The sequence below is a fragment of the Furipterus horrens genome, unplaced genomic scaffold (genome assembly GCF_987537825.1).
Source record: "Furipterus horrens unplaced genomic scaffold, mFurHor1.1.pri manual_scaffold_7, whole genome shotgun sequence".
NCBI classification, from domain to species: domain Eukaryota; kingdom Metazoa; phylum Chordata; class Mammalia; order Chiroptera; family Furipteridae; genus Furipterus; species Furipterus horrens.
The window spans coordinates 136,555,364-136,574,326 of record NW_028327177.1 but is presented as its reverse complement, the minus strand read 5'-3'; the positions used below and the strand labels follow the sequence as shown (position 1 = coordinate 136,574,326).

Here is an 18,963-nt window from a genome sequence, read left to right as displayed (position 1 = left end):
GCCTAAGGGGCTGAGCTCTCTCACGATAATCTGCAGGCTCAATGCCAGGGTGAGGGCACCTCTCTAAGGCAGACAGGAAGGGAGGGCAGCTTTTATGGTAGAAAAAGAAGGAAAGCCCTCTTGTAGGTTAGAGAGACTCCAGGGTTCTCTGTACCTGGCAACTCTTCACGTTGCCATTTGGGGTCAGCTAAGAGGTGTAGGCGAGCCCTTGAACTTCGGAGGGCCCAGGCAGAGACCAGGGGCAGAGGCCTTACCCAGGGCAGCCACGTTTGTGTACGTCTCCAGCATCACGTCCCTGTACAGGGCCCTCTGCGCAGGGTCCAGGCTGGCCCATTCCTCCGCAGAGAAGTACACGGCCACGTCGTCAAAGGCCACTGGGTCCTGAAACGACAGGTTCCCACTCTTCCAGACCTCAGGATTTGGGTGACGGTCAAAACTGTCAAGGAGAGGCCTGCGAGGGGCAGCTACGATGGAAAGCATTTAGTGCTGGGTTTCTCGTGTGCCTGACGAGCTTTTGTGTGAAACACGAAGGGTGTGGAGGAAGAGGATGCAAATTAAAGGCAGCCAGCCAGCCGGTTAGAACCACATACATCTCTACTGAGCTTCCAAACACATGTGACCTCCGAAAAGACTACTATACCGGAGCTGGGCTTGGGCCTGGGCATGAAATTACATACGTAAAAGGGGAACTAACATAGGTGATACAGCTGACACTTAGCTCTGAGCCCCTCCCCCCCATGTGATACAGCTGGGTGACTTCTTGGGCTGCTCATTTTCCTGTCATTTCCCTATTCTCCTTTCATCCCAGTTCCTCCCTCATTCTCGCCTCCTTGTCCTCTACCCCAGGCACAAAGCTCTGATTTGTCACTGCAGAAGGAGTGAGGTTAGAGAGACCCAACGAGAAAACACTGCTTACCTGGGATAAGCTAGAGGAAAATCTGCTTATCAAAGGACATCACTAAGCGAGTGAAGTAGAAGGCCAAACACCGGGAGAAGATATTTCGTAATACACATATCTGACAAAGGGCTCCTATCCATAATAAAGAACTACAGCTTGGAGGAAAAAATGACACCCAATGCAATAAAAAATGGGCAAAATATCTAAACAAGGACTTCATGTAAGAGATCCACGGAGCCAATAAACATACGGAATGGTACTCCACATCACTGCTTATCTGGGAAAAGGAAATTTTAAAAACTCCAATGAGATAACAATAACGAATGACAACCAGTGCTGGCAAGGATGTGGAGCAACTGTGAGTCTCATATGCTGCTGGTAAAAATATAAACTGGAACAACCATCTCAGAAAACTGTTGGGCAGCGTCTACCAAAACGAACCAAATGTATAACCTATGGCCCAGCAACTTGACTTCTAAAGATACACCCAAGAGACATGAGTGCATGTGTCCACCAAAATGCCTCTGCGAGAACTTTCAGAGTTTTTATTCCAAGTAGTTAAAAATTGAAATCAATCAACATGTCTACCTACATAAGAATGAATAAATAAAACATCATCATATAATGGGAAACTATCCAGCATTGAAAAAGAGCTGCTATGTGTAACAATATGGGTAAAATTCATAAACATAATGGTGAACAAAGGGAGGCAAATACAAAAGGGTACTCGTTGAATGATTCCATTTATATGAAGTTCAAGAATAAAAAAAAACTAAGCTATGGTGGCAGAGGACAGAATAATGGTCAACTTTAGGGGGGACTGTTTGGAATGCCACCTGAGGGAGCTTGTGGAAGTCCTGATACTATTCTACATCTTCATATACGTGATGGTCATACAGGTGTCTCATTTCTCAAGAGTGAGCTATACAGTTCAGGTTTGTATTATAAATACTCGTAAGTTACACCTCAATGAGAAAGTAAACTTACATACATGTGTGTTATATGTTTATATATAAAAACGTATGTTTACATGGGTATATACTAAGTATTCGTGCATATATAAGTACACGTGTATGTACACATGTATACGTGCAGAGGCAGAGGAAACCCGGCTCACCTGGGGCCTCGCTGTCATGATCTGACCTCTTTTATTCTGGTCTTGGGAAAAGGGGAGTCTCAGGAGCTGAAGGTAAAGAAAGCAGCGTTAGTAACAGCAACTCTGCCGACCGCAACTCCCACACACAACATCGGACCCATCCTGTTTCGCGACCACGTGAACTGCTATTCCTGAGTCGTCGTCCTGTATCAGCGACTCCTCTCCCAGTGGCGAGAGGGCAGACATGCTGCTAAACTCCCCAGCGGTTTCCGTCCGGGGGTGACCAGAGCAGTGATTCATCCTAAGCGGGTACCCCTTGTAGCTGTGGACTCCGGTTCTCTGAAATCGTGAAATTGTCATCACCTTTGTCATCGCCCACCTTACAGTGGGTTCTTAGTATTACTGACATAGTAGACAAAGGCAGAAAGGTCCGACCTGCACAGCCGATCGGTGAAAGGCCAGCCACCTGAAAGGAGGGCAGCACAGCCCACCCTACAGAACCAACCCCCCTGCCCCCCAACACACACATACACACACACTCTCTTCCACGGGGAGAAGCACAGCTGCAGCATAACTACAAGTCCAGGGGGAGCCAATCGCCACGAAACACACCCCACTAATGCGAGCGGCCCCGTGTCGAATCCGATGGATCAGGAACCCTAAGAATTAGGTCTTGACGCTGAGCCAAGGTTAAAGGAACGTAATGACGAGAAGAAACAGAGGATGTGAGCGCAACTTGGTCAACAACGCCTTCCCGCTCTCCGACACCGGACGCAGGCGACTGCACACCAAACACGAGATGTAAATCGGGTGTTTGGTGGACGTGCCGCCCCAGGAGATTTTTTTTTAGATTAAACATTCACAGGGGCCATTCCGAACCCAGGGCTCCAGCCTCCGACCTGTGAACTAAGTGGCCTCCATCCTGGAGGGGAAAAAACAACTATTTCGGTGCTTTCAAGGCTCTGACTGCTCCGGCGCCACCAACAGCCTCCAGATGCGGTTGACGCCGGGCCGGGTGGGTACACACAGAGGTCACGGGCGACTTCCGGGGACCCCTGAACAGGGAGGAAGAGCCCGAGGCTGGACACTGGCCGCAGGGCCGGGCTGGGGTCGCCACGGCCGGGACGAGCGCGGCTGTGGCGACCGAGGGGCGTGCTGCCCACGGCAGGCCTGTCCCGGGGTGCGGTTAACACTTTCGAAGAAGCTCGGGGCCCACCCACGCGAACGTGCGTCGGTACCAAAACGAACTGGCGTCCGGGGCCTGCCAGCGCCCCCTCTCAGCGCCAGAGTCGAGCCCGGGGCTTGGGATGGGGACCCCAGCAGCAGCCGTGGCCACCCTCGTCACCCCGGCGGCCCTCCCCGTCCTTCTCGCACCGAGTCAGACGCGCTCACCGTGGGCTCTGACCGGCCTCCGCAGCCTCCCAACCGACGGCGGTTCTGCACGAGACCCTGGGCTCCGCCCCCAAACCGTCACGTGAGAACAACGGCGGCGCCGGAAGTACTTCCGCCCACGGACCGGCCAACGGTCACGGCCCCTGAAACTCTCTCTAGTACTTTTGGAGGACCCCACGTCTCGGTGGTTCCTCCTTCTCCTTCCCGCGAGAGGAGCCTCGGGAAGAGGACGGGCGGACGAGATGAGTGGCTGTGTTCCTCCCCAGCCGCCGGGGTCAGCAGCCAGGGGTCCCCACCTCGCTGGTCCACGTGACCTCCCTCAAAAGGGGGCGAAGTCTCAGGCAGGAGCCGGAAGCGGAGCTGTCAGTCCAGAGCAGCACCCGCGGAGGTGCCCCCTCCCCTTGGAGGCGGGAGCCCAATCCCTGCCCGGACAGGCCCAGCCGCCGCCCCACGACGGGTCTCCCACGCGCTGGGCGGTCCTGGCCTTCGGGACCTGGAAGAAGAGTCGGGAACCTGGCGGGAGAGCTGAACAGGGCTGCGGGGCTGGCGTGCACTGGCCGGGGCGGAGGCCTCGGCCCAGAGGAGCCTCCGAAATGCTGAATGAATGGAAGCCGAGCAATACAGCCGCCATCTTGCTCTATACCCAAGAACACCCCAGGACGTCAAAACGGCAGTGCCTTTTTGTGGCCCTTCTTAGAGCCACCACGAATGAGGAAGCGTCAGCGGCCGCGAGGCCAGACCCCAGCAGCAGCCTGCCACGCAGCCTCGCACACCGTTCGCAGACTGTCCCGGCCGGGCCAGCGGACGTCCCTTGTCCACACTGCTGGATGTCCTCTTGGTTTCGTTCCTGCGCAGGCCGCCATGATGCCCCACGCGGAGCTCAGTTACAGCTTTTCATCTCCCATCGGGTGTACATTTTCCTGGCCCCAGAGAACTCTCTTACCAGGGCAGTCAGGTTTCCCAAGATGGCGCAGGCTGCCCTCTGCTACTTTCCTGAGGTTACCTTGGTGACCTCAGGGGGACCCGCAACTTCTCGAGGAAGAGGTGGCCCTGGAGTTGGCAATGCAACTGCCATTTTTTTTTTCTTATCATGGACATGTTATATCTAGTCTAAAATAAAGGAGTTGAAACGTATTTGGAAACATAAAAGAAAGAAAGTGTTGGTCCTCAAAGAGCCATTTAGCTGAACTAACAGACATGAGGCCATTAGGAAAATGTAAGACAGCACGTTTTTAAATACCACATTGGGTGGTACTGCTTACAAGCATATAGAAAAGGAAGAGAGGTGCGTTCTGCTCAAGGAGCTGGGTCTTAGATGAGGAAGGAAAACTTTAACCCAGGAAACCTGAGCAAATAAAAAGGGGTAGAAGCAGAAATGTGCACAAATAAACAGTAGACTCTGGAGTCAGATAGGCCCGAATGAGTTTTATAGCCTCTTTCAACCTCGGATTTCTCATTTGTAAAATGGGAATCAGAGTATCTATCTTAATCAGATTAAGAAAAATTAAAGGGGGAAAAATGGGACTACTGTACTATAAAAACCGTAAAATAAAATAAACCCATGAAAAAAGAAAGAAAAATTAGAGAATGTGTGTAAAATGGTTAGCACACAGTAGGTGCTCAACTAAATGTTGCCTAGTATGAACCTGGTTGAACAGGGGTGTAACAGAACCCCTGGGCTGCTCCGAATGAAACAGAACCCACGGGCTGTTTAGTTAGGGGCCCGATTGCCTGCCGCCAGAATTTTAACTCTCAATACCAGAGTCTGGTGAAAAGAAAAAGAATTGTTTATTTGCACATAGTTCTGCCTCCCCCTCCCAGACCTGGCCAGTCCTAGGAAAGTCAGAAACACCGTTTCCCTACTTCCTAAGCACAGTTCAGCTTTACCAGTAGCTGCCAATCACTCAGTTCTGATTGGGGAGGTCCTTTCTGTGCCGTGGTGCCCTCCAGCTCTCAATGCAGGACCGCTTGGATTCTCAGCCTCCTTGTAAACCGCCTTCTTCCTGCAAATTGTGTGGATCTCCTCTCCTCAAAGCAGCCTGGAGGCCTCCTCCTCCAAGCCACCTGGAGGGAGCGCTTCTTAAAGCAGCCTGGAGGCCTCCCTTAAAGCAGCCTAGAGAGACCCGCTTCTCCAAGCCACATGGAGGGAGGATCCGAGAGCCAGAGAGCTAAAATGTCCGCAGCCGCATATATATCCCTGACTGCGTCTGTCCTCTGCCACAGTGGGTGTTGCAAGCAGTTCTGACCATTCACAGAACCCTACGCAGGCTCTGTAGGCTCCTTCCGTACCAGCCCACAGTCCAAGACCCCTCCCATCTTCCTGAGCCTTGGAAGTTTCAAAGCGGATCTTTGTGCAACAAAGTTTCCAGCCACTAGCCCCAGGCATGCAGTCATCCTGAAAGCTGCTTCCTTTTCCCTATCTCTCAGCTGCAAACTCTGGGGTTTGTTTTTGGACCCCCCTTTTTCTGTAACAGGGGGACCAGCCTTGCTAGAGGACAGGGTCTCTTCAGGGATAGATAAGCAGCTGCGGACATTTTAGTGTGCGCTCCCTCCAGGTGACTTGGAGGAGCGGGTCTCTCCAGGCTGCTTTAAGGGAGGCCTCTAGGCTGCTTTAAGAAGCGCTCCCTCCAGGTGGCTTGGAGGAGGAGGCCTCCAGGCTGCTTTAAGAGGCTCTCGCCATGCGGTTTTGAGAAGGAGAGGAGATCCATGCGGTTTGCAGGAAGAAGGCGGTTTACAAGGAGGCTGAGAATCCAGGTGGTCCTGCATTGAGAGCTGGAGGGCACCACAGCACAGAACGGACCTCCCCAATCAGAACTGAGTGATTGGCAGCTACTGGTAAAGCTGAACTGTGCCTAGAAAGTAGGAAATGGTGTTTCTGACTTTCCTAAGACTGGCCAGGTCTGGGAGGGGGAGGCAGGACTATGTGTGAATAAACAATTCTTTTTCTTTTCACCAAACTCTGGTATTCAGAGTTATGATTCTGGCGACGGGCAATCGGGCCCCTAACTTAACAGTCCATGGGTTCTGTTTCAATCGGAGCAGCCCAGGGGTTCTGTTACAATTGCATTTATAGGGTCTCTCCCCAGTGTGGATTCTCTGATGTTGAATAAAGTGTGGCTTGCAAATGAAACTTTTTCCACAGTCATTACATTCACAAGGCTATTCCCCAGTGTGAACCCTCTGGTGTTGAACTCCGAGTTCCACATGAAGCCTTCCCCACAATCCTTACACTCGTAAGGCTTCTCCCCAGTGTGCATTCAATGGCGTCGAAGATGGGCTGGTTTCCGAGTAAAGCTTTTCCCACGTTCCTTACATGTATGTGGTTTCTCCCCGGTACGGATTCACTGATGCTGTATGAGGCTGGTGCTCTGACGAAAACCCTTTCTGCATTCCTTACATCCAAAGGGTTTCTCTCCTGTGTGTATTCTCTGGTGCCGAATCAGGTTTGACTTCCAAATAAAGGCTTTAACACATTCTTGACATACATAGGGTTTCACCCCAGTGTGAATTCTCTAATGTGCAATGCAATGTGATCTAAAGCTGGAAGTCTTCCCACATCCCTTACATCCATACACCTTCTCTCGATTATGAGTTCTCTGATGTTGATCAAAGTCTTCATTTTGATCAAAACATATACCACATTCTTCACATATACAGAATACCTGCTCACTTAGAATTTTCTGATGCAGAACAAGGTGGGTGTTAACAGGAGAACTCTCTTCTACTGAGATCATTTCATCTTTGACAATCACTTCAACAATATCGCTTGCAGTGTTCTCCACACTTCCCCCATTGGGGCAGGCACACCATCTTCCTAAGCTGCTTTCCTCCTCTTCACAGGTTTTTCCAAACCTGAATCCTTGGGAGCCATACCACCGGGGTCCTCTTGATAGCACCATGTGATCCCATGGCTCCTCAAAAATTTCCTCCTTCAGAATAAAATCTTCTTTCTCCCCACTCTTCAACACACCTTCTGAAAGAAGAAATCAGAGCTGCAGATGTCATCATTACCCATGACAGAGCGACTAAAGTCACTAAGTGGTATCCATTTCTAAGTGCCACCCCTGTGTCTCAGAGACCCTGGCCTGGCTGAAATGACAACACAGAGCTAACATACAATAAGCCACCAAAAGCAAAAGGCATCAACTAGACATAGAGTTCCCGAGGACTGTGAATCCCAGCATCAGACCAAGCATGAGGGGAGGGGTGCTCTCCGGAAGTAATTCAATTAAATCTAAAGAGGACAAGTCAGGATTCCTTCCAGGTGGTCCACATTATAACACAAGAAGAACACACCCGGATTCGGGGCAGAAGACCTGGTCAGAAATCCAGGATGCTTTGTGGTACACCTGCAGAACCTGAGCTCGTTACACACAGAGGAGAGTAGCGAGGAGAATCTACCTCATACTTTTCAACACAAAAAGGAAGCGCAGTCTTTTCATCCAATCCAATCCCAGGGCTGCCACGAAAAGTGTTTCCCCAAACTACTTCAGGCAGAGCTGTGCAGACTGTCTCCTCTTTGTTCTCATAGAATCTTACATTTCTTTTATAGCATCACATTTTATTGTAATTAGACATGTCCATATAATGTCCTATGATTAGACTGTGAGCCCTTCTGGGATAAGGGCCATATATTACTTTTTCTGATCCCTGGCAACTAACCCAGTTACAGGAAACAATAAATTCCTCTTTACTGTTTAAGCCAGTTTGAACTGGGAGTTTCTTAACATGGAAAGACTGACAGCCTTAGCAAGGAACTGTGAGGATGGAAAAGCTGAGGACAGAGTTTGAGTCCCACCATGACCACAAAAATGTCCCTGTGGGAAGAAGATGGAACGGGACCAGTGAGGCAATAAGGGGGCAGAGTTCTTGCTAAGAAACTGGGAGCAGCAGAGCTCTGTACTGGGCCTAAAGGATTGCCAGGGTTCCCCACCAGAAATCCCTGAGGAATAGTAATTATTCGATTCAGGGTTATTGAAACGTCTTCTCCTTCTTCTTTTTATCCTCACTAGAGGGCATTTTTTCATTGCTTTTTTTTTTTTTTTTTTAAGATTTTATTCATTTATTTTTAGAGAGAGTGAAAGGGAGAGAGGTAGAGAAACATCGATGTGCGAGAGAAACATCAGTGTGTGGTTGCCTCTCATGGGCCCCCAGCCGGGGACCTGGCCCTCAAACCCAGGCATGTGCCCTGACTGGGAATCAAATCAGCAATCTTTTGATTCACAAGCCAGCACTCAATCCACTGAGCCACACCAGCCAGGGCTTTTCATTGCTTTTAGAAAGAGAGGAAGGGAGAGAGAAACATCTATGTGAGAGAGAAGCATTGATTGGTTGCCTCCCAGACCCTCCCGGACCAGAGAGCCACATGTATGGTCCACACTGACTGGGGATCGAACCAGCAACCTAGGTACGTGCCCTGACCATGAATTGCACCCGCAGCCTTTTGGTTATGGGACGATGCTCCAACCAACTGAGCCTGGAGCAAGGCTTAGAGCAGGCACGAAGCGGCACTGGGTGAGGGATGCTGAATGTCTAAAGGGACTGTCAGCAGCTTTTGCCCCCTACTTACCAAGATAAAAGCGATCAGCCATCGATATGCTCATGTCTCTTCGTGGTTACGCCAGCAAACCTCCTCTCATCCTTTTCAGGAGTCCCTGCAGGCTTTGCCTTCTCACCTCTATCCCGGAAACAACGGTCTGTGCTGTGGGTGCCATCCTTTCTCCACAACGGGCCCTCCTTCAGAGGTCACCAACCCTCGCCTGCACCAAGCACGTCACATCATTACTTTGTGTGATTCTCACGACCTGTGAGGCTCTTAGATCCATTTTATGGAAGAGGAAACCAAGGCTCAGAGGTTCACTTCTCTCCAAGATGCAGAACTGAGGCAGAACTCCAGCCTGTCTGGCTCCCTGGCTCCCGCCTACTGTGCCACACTGCGTTCTGTGCTCACCCCTGCCACCCCTTCTGCCCCTAGGTAGGACCCTTTTCCTTCCTTCCCTCCAAGTCACTGCCACCAGCCAAAGAGGCAGCTAAGGGCTCCTCAGAACACTCAGGTTGCTATGGAAACTACTCAACAGGACAGACTCAGGTTGCTCTGGAAACTACTGAACAGGGCAGACTCAAACACTGACTTCACTCTCTGCACCCCCCCCCCCCACTTTAAGATGTCCCACCCCGCTTTTTCTTCTCCAATGCCAGCCTCAATGCCCTGGTTTTCTGTATCTCTGGGAGCGAGAGCTCCTGCACTTTTTCTTGCCTTTCTCTCTCACCCTCTTAGGAAGCACAACAGCACTAACTTAAAGCCACCAAAATTCCTTCTAATTCCCAACCACTGCCTCAATCAGGATCACAATCTCCATACTATGGGGGCATCTGTCCTGGTCCATTTCATGTCAGTCCATGCCCTATAAAGTCCCCACAACAACCCACCCTGCACTCTGGGGCTCAAAGGCTTAGGCTGGCTCACCTTTGCCTGCCTAAAAAAGTCCCAATCCTAGGCTCCGTAAACAATTCCATTCGCTATTCAGGGGCCCAGTTTACCTGGGAAGGATCATCTCCTGAGCCACTACCCTTATCCTTTATCCCGTCACTATCCTGCTAGGAAGCCAAACCGTTTCTTTGCCCAGATCTGTGCCCTTGGGCCTGCAGCTCCCCTCCCTGCCTGAAGACCCCGTTCCTCCCTCCGGAGCCTGCAAACTCAGGTTCATTTCAAGACCCACCTCAAACATAACCAACTCTTCAAGCCAGTGTCAAATTCTGGGCATTCGTCACCGCGCGCAGCGCTGTGAACACCTCTGCCGCTGCACGTGTGCTTCCCCTAGGCGTCAGCCTGCGGGCTGTGAAATACACTCTGCCCCTGCCTGTTCCTCTGGACCCTGCACTCTGGGATGTACCCCAATTTCCCGGTCGCCGCACTGCCTCCTTTCCGCCTCTTATCTGGGCCTAGAGCCCCAGCAGAACCGAGCCAGCTTTGTGGTGCCGGCCCCGCACTCACCCGGCGCATCCGGGCCGGCGAGGGCTGTCCCGGCAGCATCTTGAGTGCAGGGCCCCAATGTGCCTGGCTCACCCTGGCCTCGGCCACCCACTGGGGAAGTGAACATGCGTCGGGCCCTCCTGGGGTCTACCCAGGGTCAGTAAGGGATGCTCCGGACCGGGGCGGGCCTGACATAGCGGCCTCGCGCCCAGGCGTGAGCTGGCATCGGAGGAGAGGCTTCCTCTGGGAATCCTTTCCTGTCCCTCTTCCCACTGACCACCCTTATCCACTTCCCTGCACCCTCGTAGGGTGGATGCTGATATAGAGCAGTACATGCTTCACTTGACTACGCCCGTTCATGCACCTGCCTTCCTTTACTAGGTTTTCCATTCCCAGAGAACAGACTTCTTCCTTGGTATGTTCATCTGTGTGCCTCTAACATCCACCCAACGTCCAGCACCTCTTAGGACCCAAATTCTTTAAATGCCAAGGAATATTTGTTGAATAAAACAAATGTTGAACCAGTTTTTCAGTTGAAGAAAGTAAGGCCCCAAAAGAGGAAATGGCTTACCTAGGCATCACACAGCACATCAGGAAGTTAAACTTTTAAAACAGAGTTGTGGGAATAAAGAGAGACCACCCGTAGGAGAAGAAGCAAACACTATATTTATTCAGAGTTTATTATAGCCAAGTCACTTACATTTGGCACAGACTCAAAGTAGGCAGAGAAGTGGGAAAAATTTATAGTGGAAAAAAGAGAAGGCTTCAGCTCTGGCTGGTGTGGTTCAGTGGATTGAGCGCCGGCCTGCAAACCAAAAGGTTGGATTCCTGGGCATGGCACATGCCTGGGCTGCAGGCCAGGTCCCTGGTTGGAGGCAGGAGAGAAGCAACCAATGAATGTTTCTTTCCCTCTCTTTCCCTCTCTCTAAAAATAAATAAAATCTGTAAAAAAAAAAAAAAAAAAAAAAAAAAATGGGGGAAGGCTTCAGGAATGGTCTCATTGGAGATTGTTGACATGAGGGTTACCCTAGGAGCAAAACATCTTATGTAACTGGCTCTTATGTAATTGGCTGAGGGAGCGTGTTAGTCAAATTCCGGCTTTTAGGGGGTACAGGGTTTATATTGGTTTCCTAGACTGGTTGCTGAAGATTGAAGGTCAGAGTTCTATTTTTCTGTATGTTCTGGCCATTATCCATTGGTACATTCAGTCACTTCTATTCACGTAATGATTCCCCTTTGCTTGACCCCATACTTGGAACACCGTTTGGGTTTCTGCCTGAATCAGTGCTTCCCAAATAGCTATTGTCTGATCCCAAATAAACACTAGCTGCCTCCCACTTTGGCTTTTATTTTTAGGTTAACACAGGTGTATGTGATGCTTACTAGGAAACAGTTAACCTTGGGCCAGATTGGCAAGGACCCAGCTGCCCTGAAGGAGTTCCTGGAAAAAAGAAGGAACCTTGAGAATTAGGAAGGGAAAGGAACCACAAATAAGCCCACCCCCCAAGTTAAGTGACACTATTACCTGATCGAAAGGCAGAGTGAAATAATTTCTCCCCTGCATCTCCGTTTATTTCATCCTGGGGGTCAGGCAATGGGCGGGAAGTGGCAGGCATTGGAGGAGCAGTCAATACAATCTAGAATCGGAACACAGGGCAGACAAGACTGGGGTACAGGTGGTGCAGCTGGACTGACTACAGGGAACCCCACTACAGGAACCACAGCAGGTAAACGGAACTCTCTGGTCGGTGCCCAGTTGCTCCGAGTTCTGAGCCACGTATGGACTGAGAAGACGAGATCAGAGGGGACCAGAGACCCCTTGTCCCCGGTCTAGAGAACTCAGCCCACCCCACTCCTCACCATGGAAGGTGCAAATGAGACGAAAAACAAAGAAGTCCCCCCCCCCGGGGGGCGGGGCGTATGAGATGAGAACTCCCAGTGGTGGCTCCGCTCAATGCGCATATTAGAAACAGAGGTGATGGGAGGGAAGGAGGCACCCCTTGTGCCAGTCCTTGCCCCGCCCCAACCCCGCTCCCTTGTTGATTGCTCTGCAGACAAACTGACAGGTACACAGTGCGCTGGTGTAAATCCCAGAGGACCAACAGAGAGCGCCCAGCGCTAGCCCAGAGACGCAGGCGCGCGGGCGTCACCGCGCCTCCTGTCCTTGGGCCCGCGGCCCTCTAGCACGCCCGGAGCCTCCCCCCACCCAGCCCCCGCATGTCGTTGATCCCTGTTCCCCTTCTTCGTAATGTCGTCCCCACCCTTCCGTGCAGCCTCAGCGGAAGGATGGAAGAGAGAAGCATGTCGCGGCTTCACCTGTTCGCTCTGGATCTCTGGCCCCAGTCCACTCCTCGGGAGGGCTGGTGGGGCAGCCGGGTGGGTCGATTTCCGGGGGCAGGCCAGCTCTGCAGCCAGACTGGCCCCAGAGATGGTGTGCACCTCGTACCTCAGGACAACCCTGCCGCATGCTTTGAGCCGCACACCCCACCTGTAGCACCACCACCACCACACACAACAGCCATTGACCTGGCCTTGGCATCCTCTAGGCCTTTACTTTATTACCACCTGATTGCTGGAGCCTTCCTGACTCCCCACCCCATTCGCGCTCTGCTCTTCTCTGCAGCGCTTAACGCAATTGGAATTATGTATTTCTTTGGGTAATGATTTAATATCTTTTCCCCTTCCTTAGGCCATAAACTCTAAGAGGGCAGGGGCTGTGTCTGTCTCATTCAGGTTGTAGCAAAATTTCTGGCAGTAAGTGGCCAGTAAATATCTGTTGAATGGATAGATGGGATTGTTCCAAGGAAGAAGGGAATGAATGAATGATTAGGTACGAGTAAGTGGATGAATAAAAATAAGAATGAATGTAAGGTGGTGCTGCCACCCATTAAAAACTGGGGGACAAAGTTTAGCTCATTGGAATTGGCCCATAGTTTCTGACTGGATTCTAAGGCTGGAGAGAGTTAATGGTGCTGAGTACATGCTATGCTCTAAGCAATCAAAGAGGACTTCCTGGAGGCAGTGTCAATATTTCCAGCTCCTGTGGAGGGGAGCTGCACAAGGCAAAGGGAACTCATTCAAGAGGGCATGTGGAAATCCTATGGTTATCTGGGGAGACAGAGTCCCTGTTTGCTGGTCATTTAGAATGTTACAGTCACTTGGGGGGTGGGTATCAGAAGTGGTTGAACTGAGTCTGAACTTCACCTATTGCAACGATGGGCTAGGCTGCTTGACTAAAGCCTCAGAGCCAATGGCACAGCTTTCTCCTTGGGACCTGACCTGACATCTCACAGAGGCCCCAAGTCAACAGTCAACTCACCTTACCCAGCCAGGGCAGCTGTCAAAGTCCCTATTACACTAGAACCTCATTGTGAAATAAAGCTATTGCTTAACTCTGGCATTTCATAATTTCAAGATTTCCAGTCTGTTAGAGAAGTGTGCAAGCTGTTTGGGCCAGTGGCCCCAGACCAGAGGCTCAGAGACTGAAGTCAGACGAAGAAAGGGTGGATGTGAAATTTACTGCTTGGTGCATTGCTGCTGAACGAGATAGCAAATTAATTAATAACTACTTTATTCATTGCACATGAGTAAGTAAAGTTGTGCATGGTCAGTAAGCTGTGGGGGTGGGAGTAGGGTCAACGGAGGCTTTGTAGGGGAGATGCTGAAGCTGAGGTGAAAACGTCAGAGCAAAGCCTGAAGCTGTGAAGGAAGCTGTGACCTAAGCCAGAGGCTTCCTCCTGGTCCAACCTCCTCAGCCCATGTGATCAGGCTCTAACACAGGCGAATTCCACTCCCACGTACTGTCTCGCCAGGGTTATTTATTTTAACTTGCAGCCAGAGGGCAAAGTCTGGGTGGACTGATCTTTCATTCCAACTTGTCAAGGCCTCCCTACAGCTATCCAGCACTCAGAGAGCAGCGTGTGCGGATCTTAACCTGGGACAGCGCAGCCATGGCGCTCTGGGGTCCGGTGCTGGGAGCCCTGCTGGTGGCCATTGTGGGGTACGTGTGCCTGCTGGGGCTGCTCCGGCAGCGCAGGCCCCAGGAGCCCCCCCTGGATAAGGGCTCCGTGCCCTGGCTGGGCCATGCCATGGCTTTCCGGAAGAACATGCTTGAATTCCTGAAGCACATGCGGGCCAAGCACGGGGATGTGTTCACCGTGCAGCTAGGGGGCCAATACTTCACCTTTCTCATGGACCCCCTCTCCTTTGGCCCCATCCTCAAGGATGTGAAGAGAAAACTTGACTTTGTGGAGTATGCAGAAAAACTGGTACTCAAGGTATTTGGATACCACTCAGGGCCCGGAGACCACCGGATGATACACTCGGCCAGCACCAAGCATCTCATGGGCGATGGCTTGGAGGATCTCAACAAAACCATGCGCGACAGCCTGTCCTTGGTCATCCTGGGGCCCATGGGCCAGCGTCCCAATGCCAGGAGCTGGCATGAGGATGGCCTCTTTCACTTCTGCTACAACGTCTTGTTCAAGGCTGGCTACCTGAGCTTGTTTGGCTACACAAAGGACACGGAGCAGGACCTGCTCCAGGCAGAGGAGTTATTTGTGCAGTTCCGCAAATATGACCGCCTGTTCCCCAGGTTTGTTTACTCCTTGCTGGGGCCCCGGGAGTGGCTAGAAGTGGGCCGGCTCCAGCGCCTCTTCCACAAGACCCTCTCTGTGAAACAGAACCTGGAGAAGGATGGCATAAGCAACTGGATCGCCTACATGCTTCAGTTTCTGAGGGAGCAGGGAGTCGCCCCGGCCATGCAGGACAAGTTCAACTTCATGATGCTCTGGGCCTCCCAGGGGAACACGGGGCCTACCTCTTTCTGGACTCTCTTGTTCCTCCTGAAGCACCCGGAAGCCATGCAGGCGTTGAGAGAGGAGGCTGCCCAGGTGCTGGGGGAGGCCAGGCAGGAGGCTGGGCAGTCTTTTGACATCCAGGTCAGTGCCCTGAACCGCACCCCAGTGCTGGACAGCGTGATGGAGGAGACCCTGCGCCTGCGGGCCGCACCCACCCTGCTCAGGGTGGTGAATGGTGACCACACCCTGAAGATGGCCAGTGGGGAGGAGTACCAGCTCCGCGGTGGGGACATCGTGGCCCTCTTCCCTTACCTCTCAGTGCACATGGACCCTGACATCCACCCCGAGCCCGCCGCCTTCAAGTACGACCGCTTCCTCAACCCCGATGGCAGCCGAAAAGTGGACTTCTACAAGGCAGGCAAAAAGATCCACCACTATACCATGCCCTGGGGCTCGGGTGTCTCCATGTGCCCCGGGCGGTTCTTGGCCCTCAGCGAGATGAAACTCTTTGTCCTGCTCATGATCACGCACTTCGACCTGGAGCTGGTAGACCCCGACACCCCTATGCCACCTGTGGACCCCCAGCGCTGGGGCTTTGGCACCACGCAGCCCAGCCACGACGTGCGCTTCCGATACCGCCTGCGGTCTCCTGAGTGAGCGTGGCCAAGGGGGCTGCCAGCCTGGCCAGAGGGGCACCAGCGGGGTCTCTGCCTCCTCTCGCCCCTCTGAAGCCCCCGACCCCTACCGACGACCATTCCCTGTGGCTCTGTGGCACCCTCTACCCCTGTCCTAGCGGTCCTCCTTGCTCTCTGGCCTCCTTCTAGCACCTCGCAGGCTGGTCATTCTCTCTTTAAAACTCTCACCGTGGGTTCAGCAGAATCCTCCTTTCACAGGAAATCCAGGGGAAGGAAGGGGAACTGTGTGTCGGCAGCTCAGTTTGGGATGTCTCATCCTTTCCTGCAGTGCAGAAGCTGGGACTGCAAGGAGCGCAGCATCTCGCAAATGTGAGCCCCCACTGACCCAATTTTGTTTTTTCTCAGTTCTATTCCACGTCTTCTGGAAGTCGTATTCTAAAACAGTGTCATCCAATAGCAATACAAGGCAAGCAGCATGTGTACTTTTTAATTAGTTTCCTAGTGGACACATTTTCTTTTTTAAGTAAAAGAAACAAGTAAAATTAATTTTTCTAATATATTTTACTTCCCCCCACTTGGCCAAAAGATTAACATTTCAATGTGTAATCCATATAAAAGATATTTTACATTTCCTTTTTAGTATTGCCTTCAAATCTGGTATGTACTTTTTTAAAAAATTGAATTTATTGGGGTGACATTGGTTAATACAATTATACAGATTCCGGGTGTACAATTCTATAATACATCATCGGTACAGGGTATTGTGTGTTCAAAAGTCTGGTACATACTTTTTACCCTTGCGGAACATCTTGGCTCAGCCAGCCGCAGGTCAAGTGCTCGACAGCCAGTGGTGACCGCACAGGGGACAGCGGGTCTGGAGAAAGGCGGTCTTTCACGTAGGAGCTATTCAGGTATTTCTTTCCACGCTGGGCCTGTGAGCCAGAGACCTTTCTCCAAAAGCATCTCTGCTTGTCACTACTTTATTTCCTGGCTTCCCATTCCCTTCACACACCTGACATTTAAGTGTTGCCACAGCTGGTCCTCAAATTTTCCACGCAGGGCAGTTCGCAGTTTCCCGCTTTCCCTAGTGGAACTGACTGTTAAACACAGTTGCTTGCTTTTACTGCCAACCCCACAGCCTTTTTAGACCTGGCCCATTCCACCCCCTGGTCTCCCGCTCCTGGGGCTCCTGCTCCTGGGGCTCCCACTCCTGGGGCTCCCCTAGTGCCGTCTGTCTGTGTCCTTGTGATGTGTCCTTGCTCTCTGTCCTGGTTTTCTCCTCCCGCTCCTTCCCCACCACTGGAATCCACAGGGCTTTGGAATCTTATTCCTTCACCTCTGACCCCTCAATTCCCCAGATGTAGATTGAATTATAAAAACCAGACTTCCAGTCCTGGCTAATTTACTGTATGTCTTCAAATCATTTCCTTCCCCTCCCTGTCTGCCCTCAGCTTTCAGGCATATGAACTAGAGGTAACCCCCATTGCCAGGCATGCTTCCCGGGGCTGGGGGAGTGTGGGGGTGAGGGTTGCTGCTGCCAGAGCTCAGCTGGCTGATGGCAGGGCCCTGGCTGGGGCTGTGACTGGGGGGCCTGGTATAGGGGTCCCGGAAGCACAGACCCCCTGCAAGGACCACCCAGTGAGGCTTTCTCTCTGCTACTCTTAACCCCCATCTCTGACTGGCCTCTTCCTTTGTGTTGAGGTTGTCTGTTCTGCCCTGAGTTTTGCCAGGATAACAGACCTGGGGTGGGGACATCTGCCCAGGCATCTGCCTGGAGCCTGATAGAGCTTTGACTGGTTAGGAGAACACAGGGTGACCCCTCCTATTCCGCAAGGGGCCAGGAGCGCAGCGAGGAGTTAGTGGGGAGCACACGAGAGGGAGAAGGGGTCTGGGAGGCTGGAAGTCATCCATGGGGAGGTGCCCGACCACCTCCCCACTTAGCCGGGCCTTATGCCAGAGCGGGTGTGGGACGGAGCAAAGTGGTGAGGCCTTCCCATGCCCCCTGGCCCCTGCCCAGACCTAGGTGCTGCATCCCATCCTTTCCCCTACACCCAAAGGAATACGAACCAGGAGACTGGCCTATGGACAGGCTGCAGGGGTGAGCCGGAGGCCCAAATCCACTGAGTCAGGGCCAAGAGGCGTCAACCGAGAGCAAACTTCCTGGAGCCTGTGATCTGTTGGAGGGTGTGCCTGGGACCCAGGGAAGCCTTGGTGGGTCAGGTGTGGGGCGAGTGCAGGTGCCCCATCCTGCAGCCAAGGATGTCCACCATAACAACAGGCCTCCCAGGAAGCAGTGAGCACCCAGAATTGGTGTGAGCACACAGAGGCCAATTCCCACCACTGGCATTTGTGGTTCCAGCGCCCTTGCCTGGGGACTGCTGGAGACACCCTCCACAAGGCCACCTTTCCTTCCTTGGCAGAGGCCTCCAGGCAGTGGGAAGACTGAGACCCCCAGGGATGCATCCAGTCACTTCCTGTCCTGACCCAGCTGTTCTGTCCCCAATTTCCCATTTCTGAACCATATTTTTCTCCCTCAGAGAAAAGCCCACCACGTCTATTCTCTGAGGCTAGCTTACAACAAAGCAAGCAGGGATGACCTGCCGATGGTGGAATCCCAGGCAGCTGGGGAAAAAAAGAGACATTTTCCCAGGCAGTGGCCCTGAATGCTCTCACTGGGCCACAAGCGCTACAGCTCTCTTCAAAGCCCAGCCCCGGCCTGGGGGCCTCAGCCTGACCAGGACAGAGCCAATGCAGGAGTAGAAAAAAATCATGGCAAGGAGTGGAATGAGAAATCCCAGGATGTTCTGCTGGAAGCAGAGTAAGAAGGCCCCGTGCACCCCAAAATCCGGATAGCAGTTCCACACACCCTTGGGGTTTTCATGCACCTGTACAAAGATCACGTCAGGGAAAGAGCCAGGAGACAGGCAGGGCCACAGCCCACACCATGACAGGGTGGGGGATGGGCAGCCCTGCTCCCAGGCAGAGCTGCGCCTGACCTTCATCCTAGGCAGTTCCCCAGGCAGTTCCGCCAGACCCTGCAGCCACCACCAAGGCTGCGATAGTAAAGAAAATAACAATATTTCCCTGGCTGAACTAGAGGGACAGGAGCAGCGGGCAGGTGGGAGCCCTTGGGTTTCTCTGAGGGAAATGGGAGTGAAGGCTGAAGATGC

General features: G+C 52.3%; 1 protein-coding gene and 1 pseudogene across 1 annotated transcript; one reads left to right on the top strand and one right to left on the bottom strand.

The window, feature by feature from the left end:
- Window positions 1-183: 183 nt before the first annotated feature.
- On the bottom strand, window positions 184-10,419 carry ZNF662 (zinc finger protein 662; annotated as a pseudogene).
- Window positions 10,420-13,846: 3,427 nt separating this feature from the next.
- CYP8B1 (cytochrome P450 family 8 subfamily B member 1) lies at window positions 13,847-15,870 on the top strand. Its single transcript, XM_090284599.1, has one exon. It carries the CDS (start codon window positions 14,310-14,312, stop codon window positions 15,813-15,815), a length of 1,506 nt encoding a protein of 501 aa, XP_090140725.1. The 5' UTR covers window positions 13,847-14,309; the 3' UTR covers window positions 15,816-15,870.
- Window positions 15,871-18,963: the final 3,093 nt, after the last annotated feature.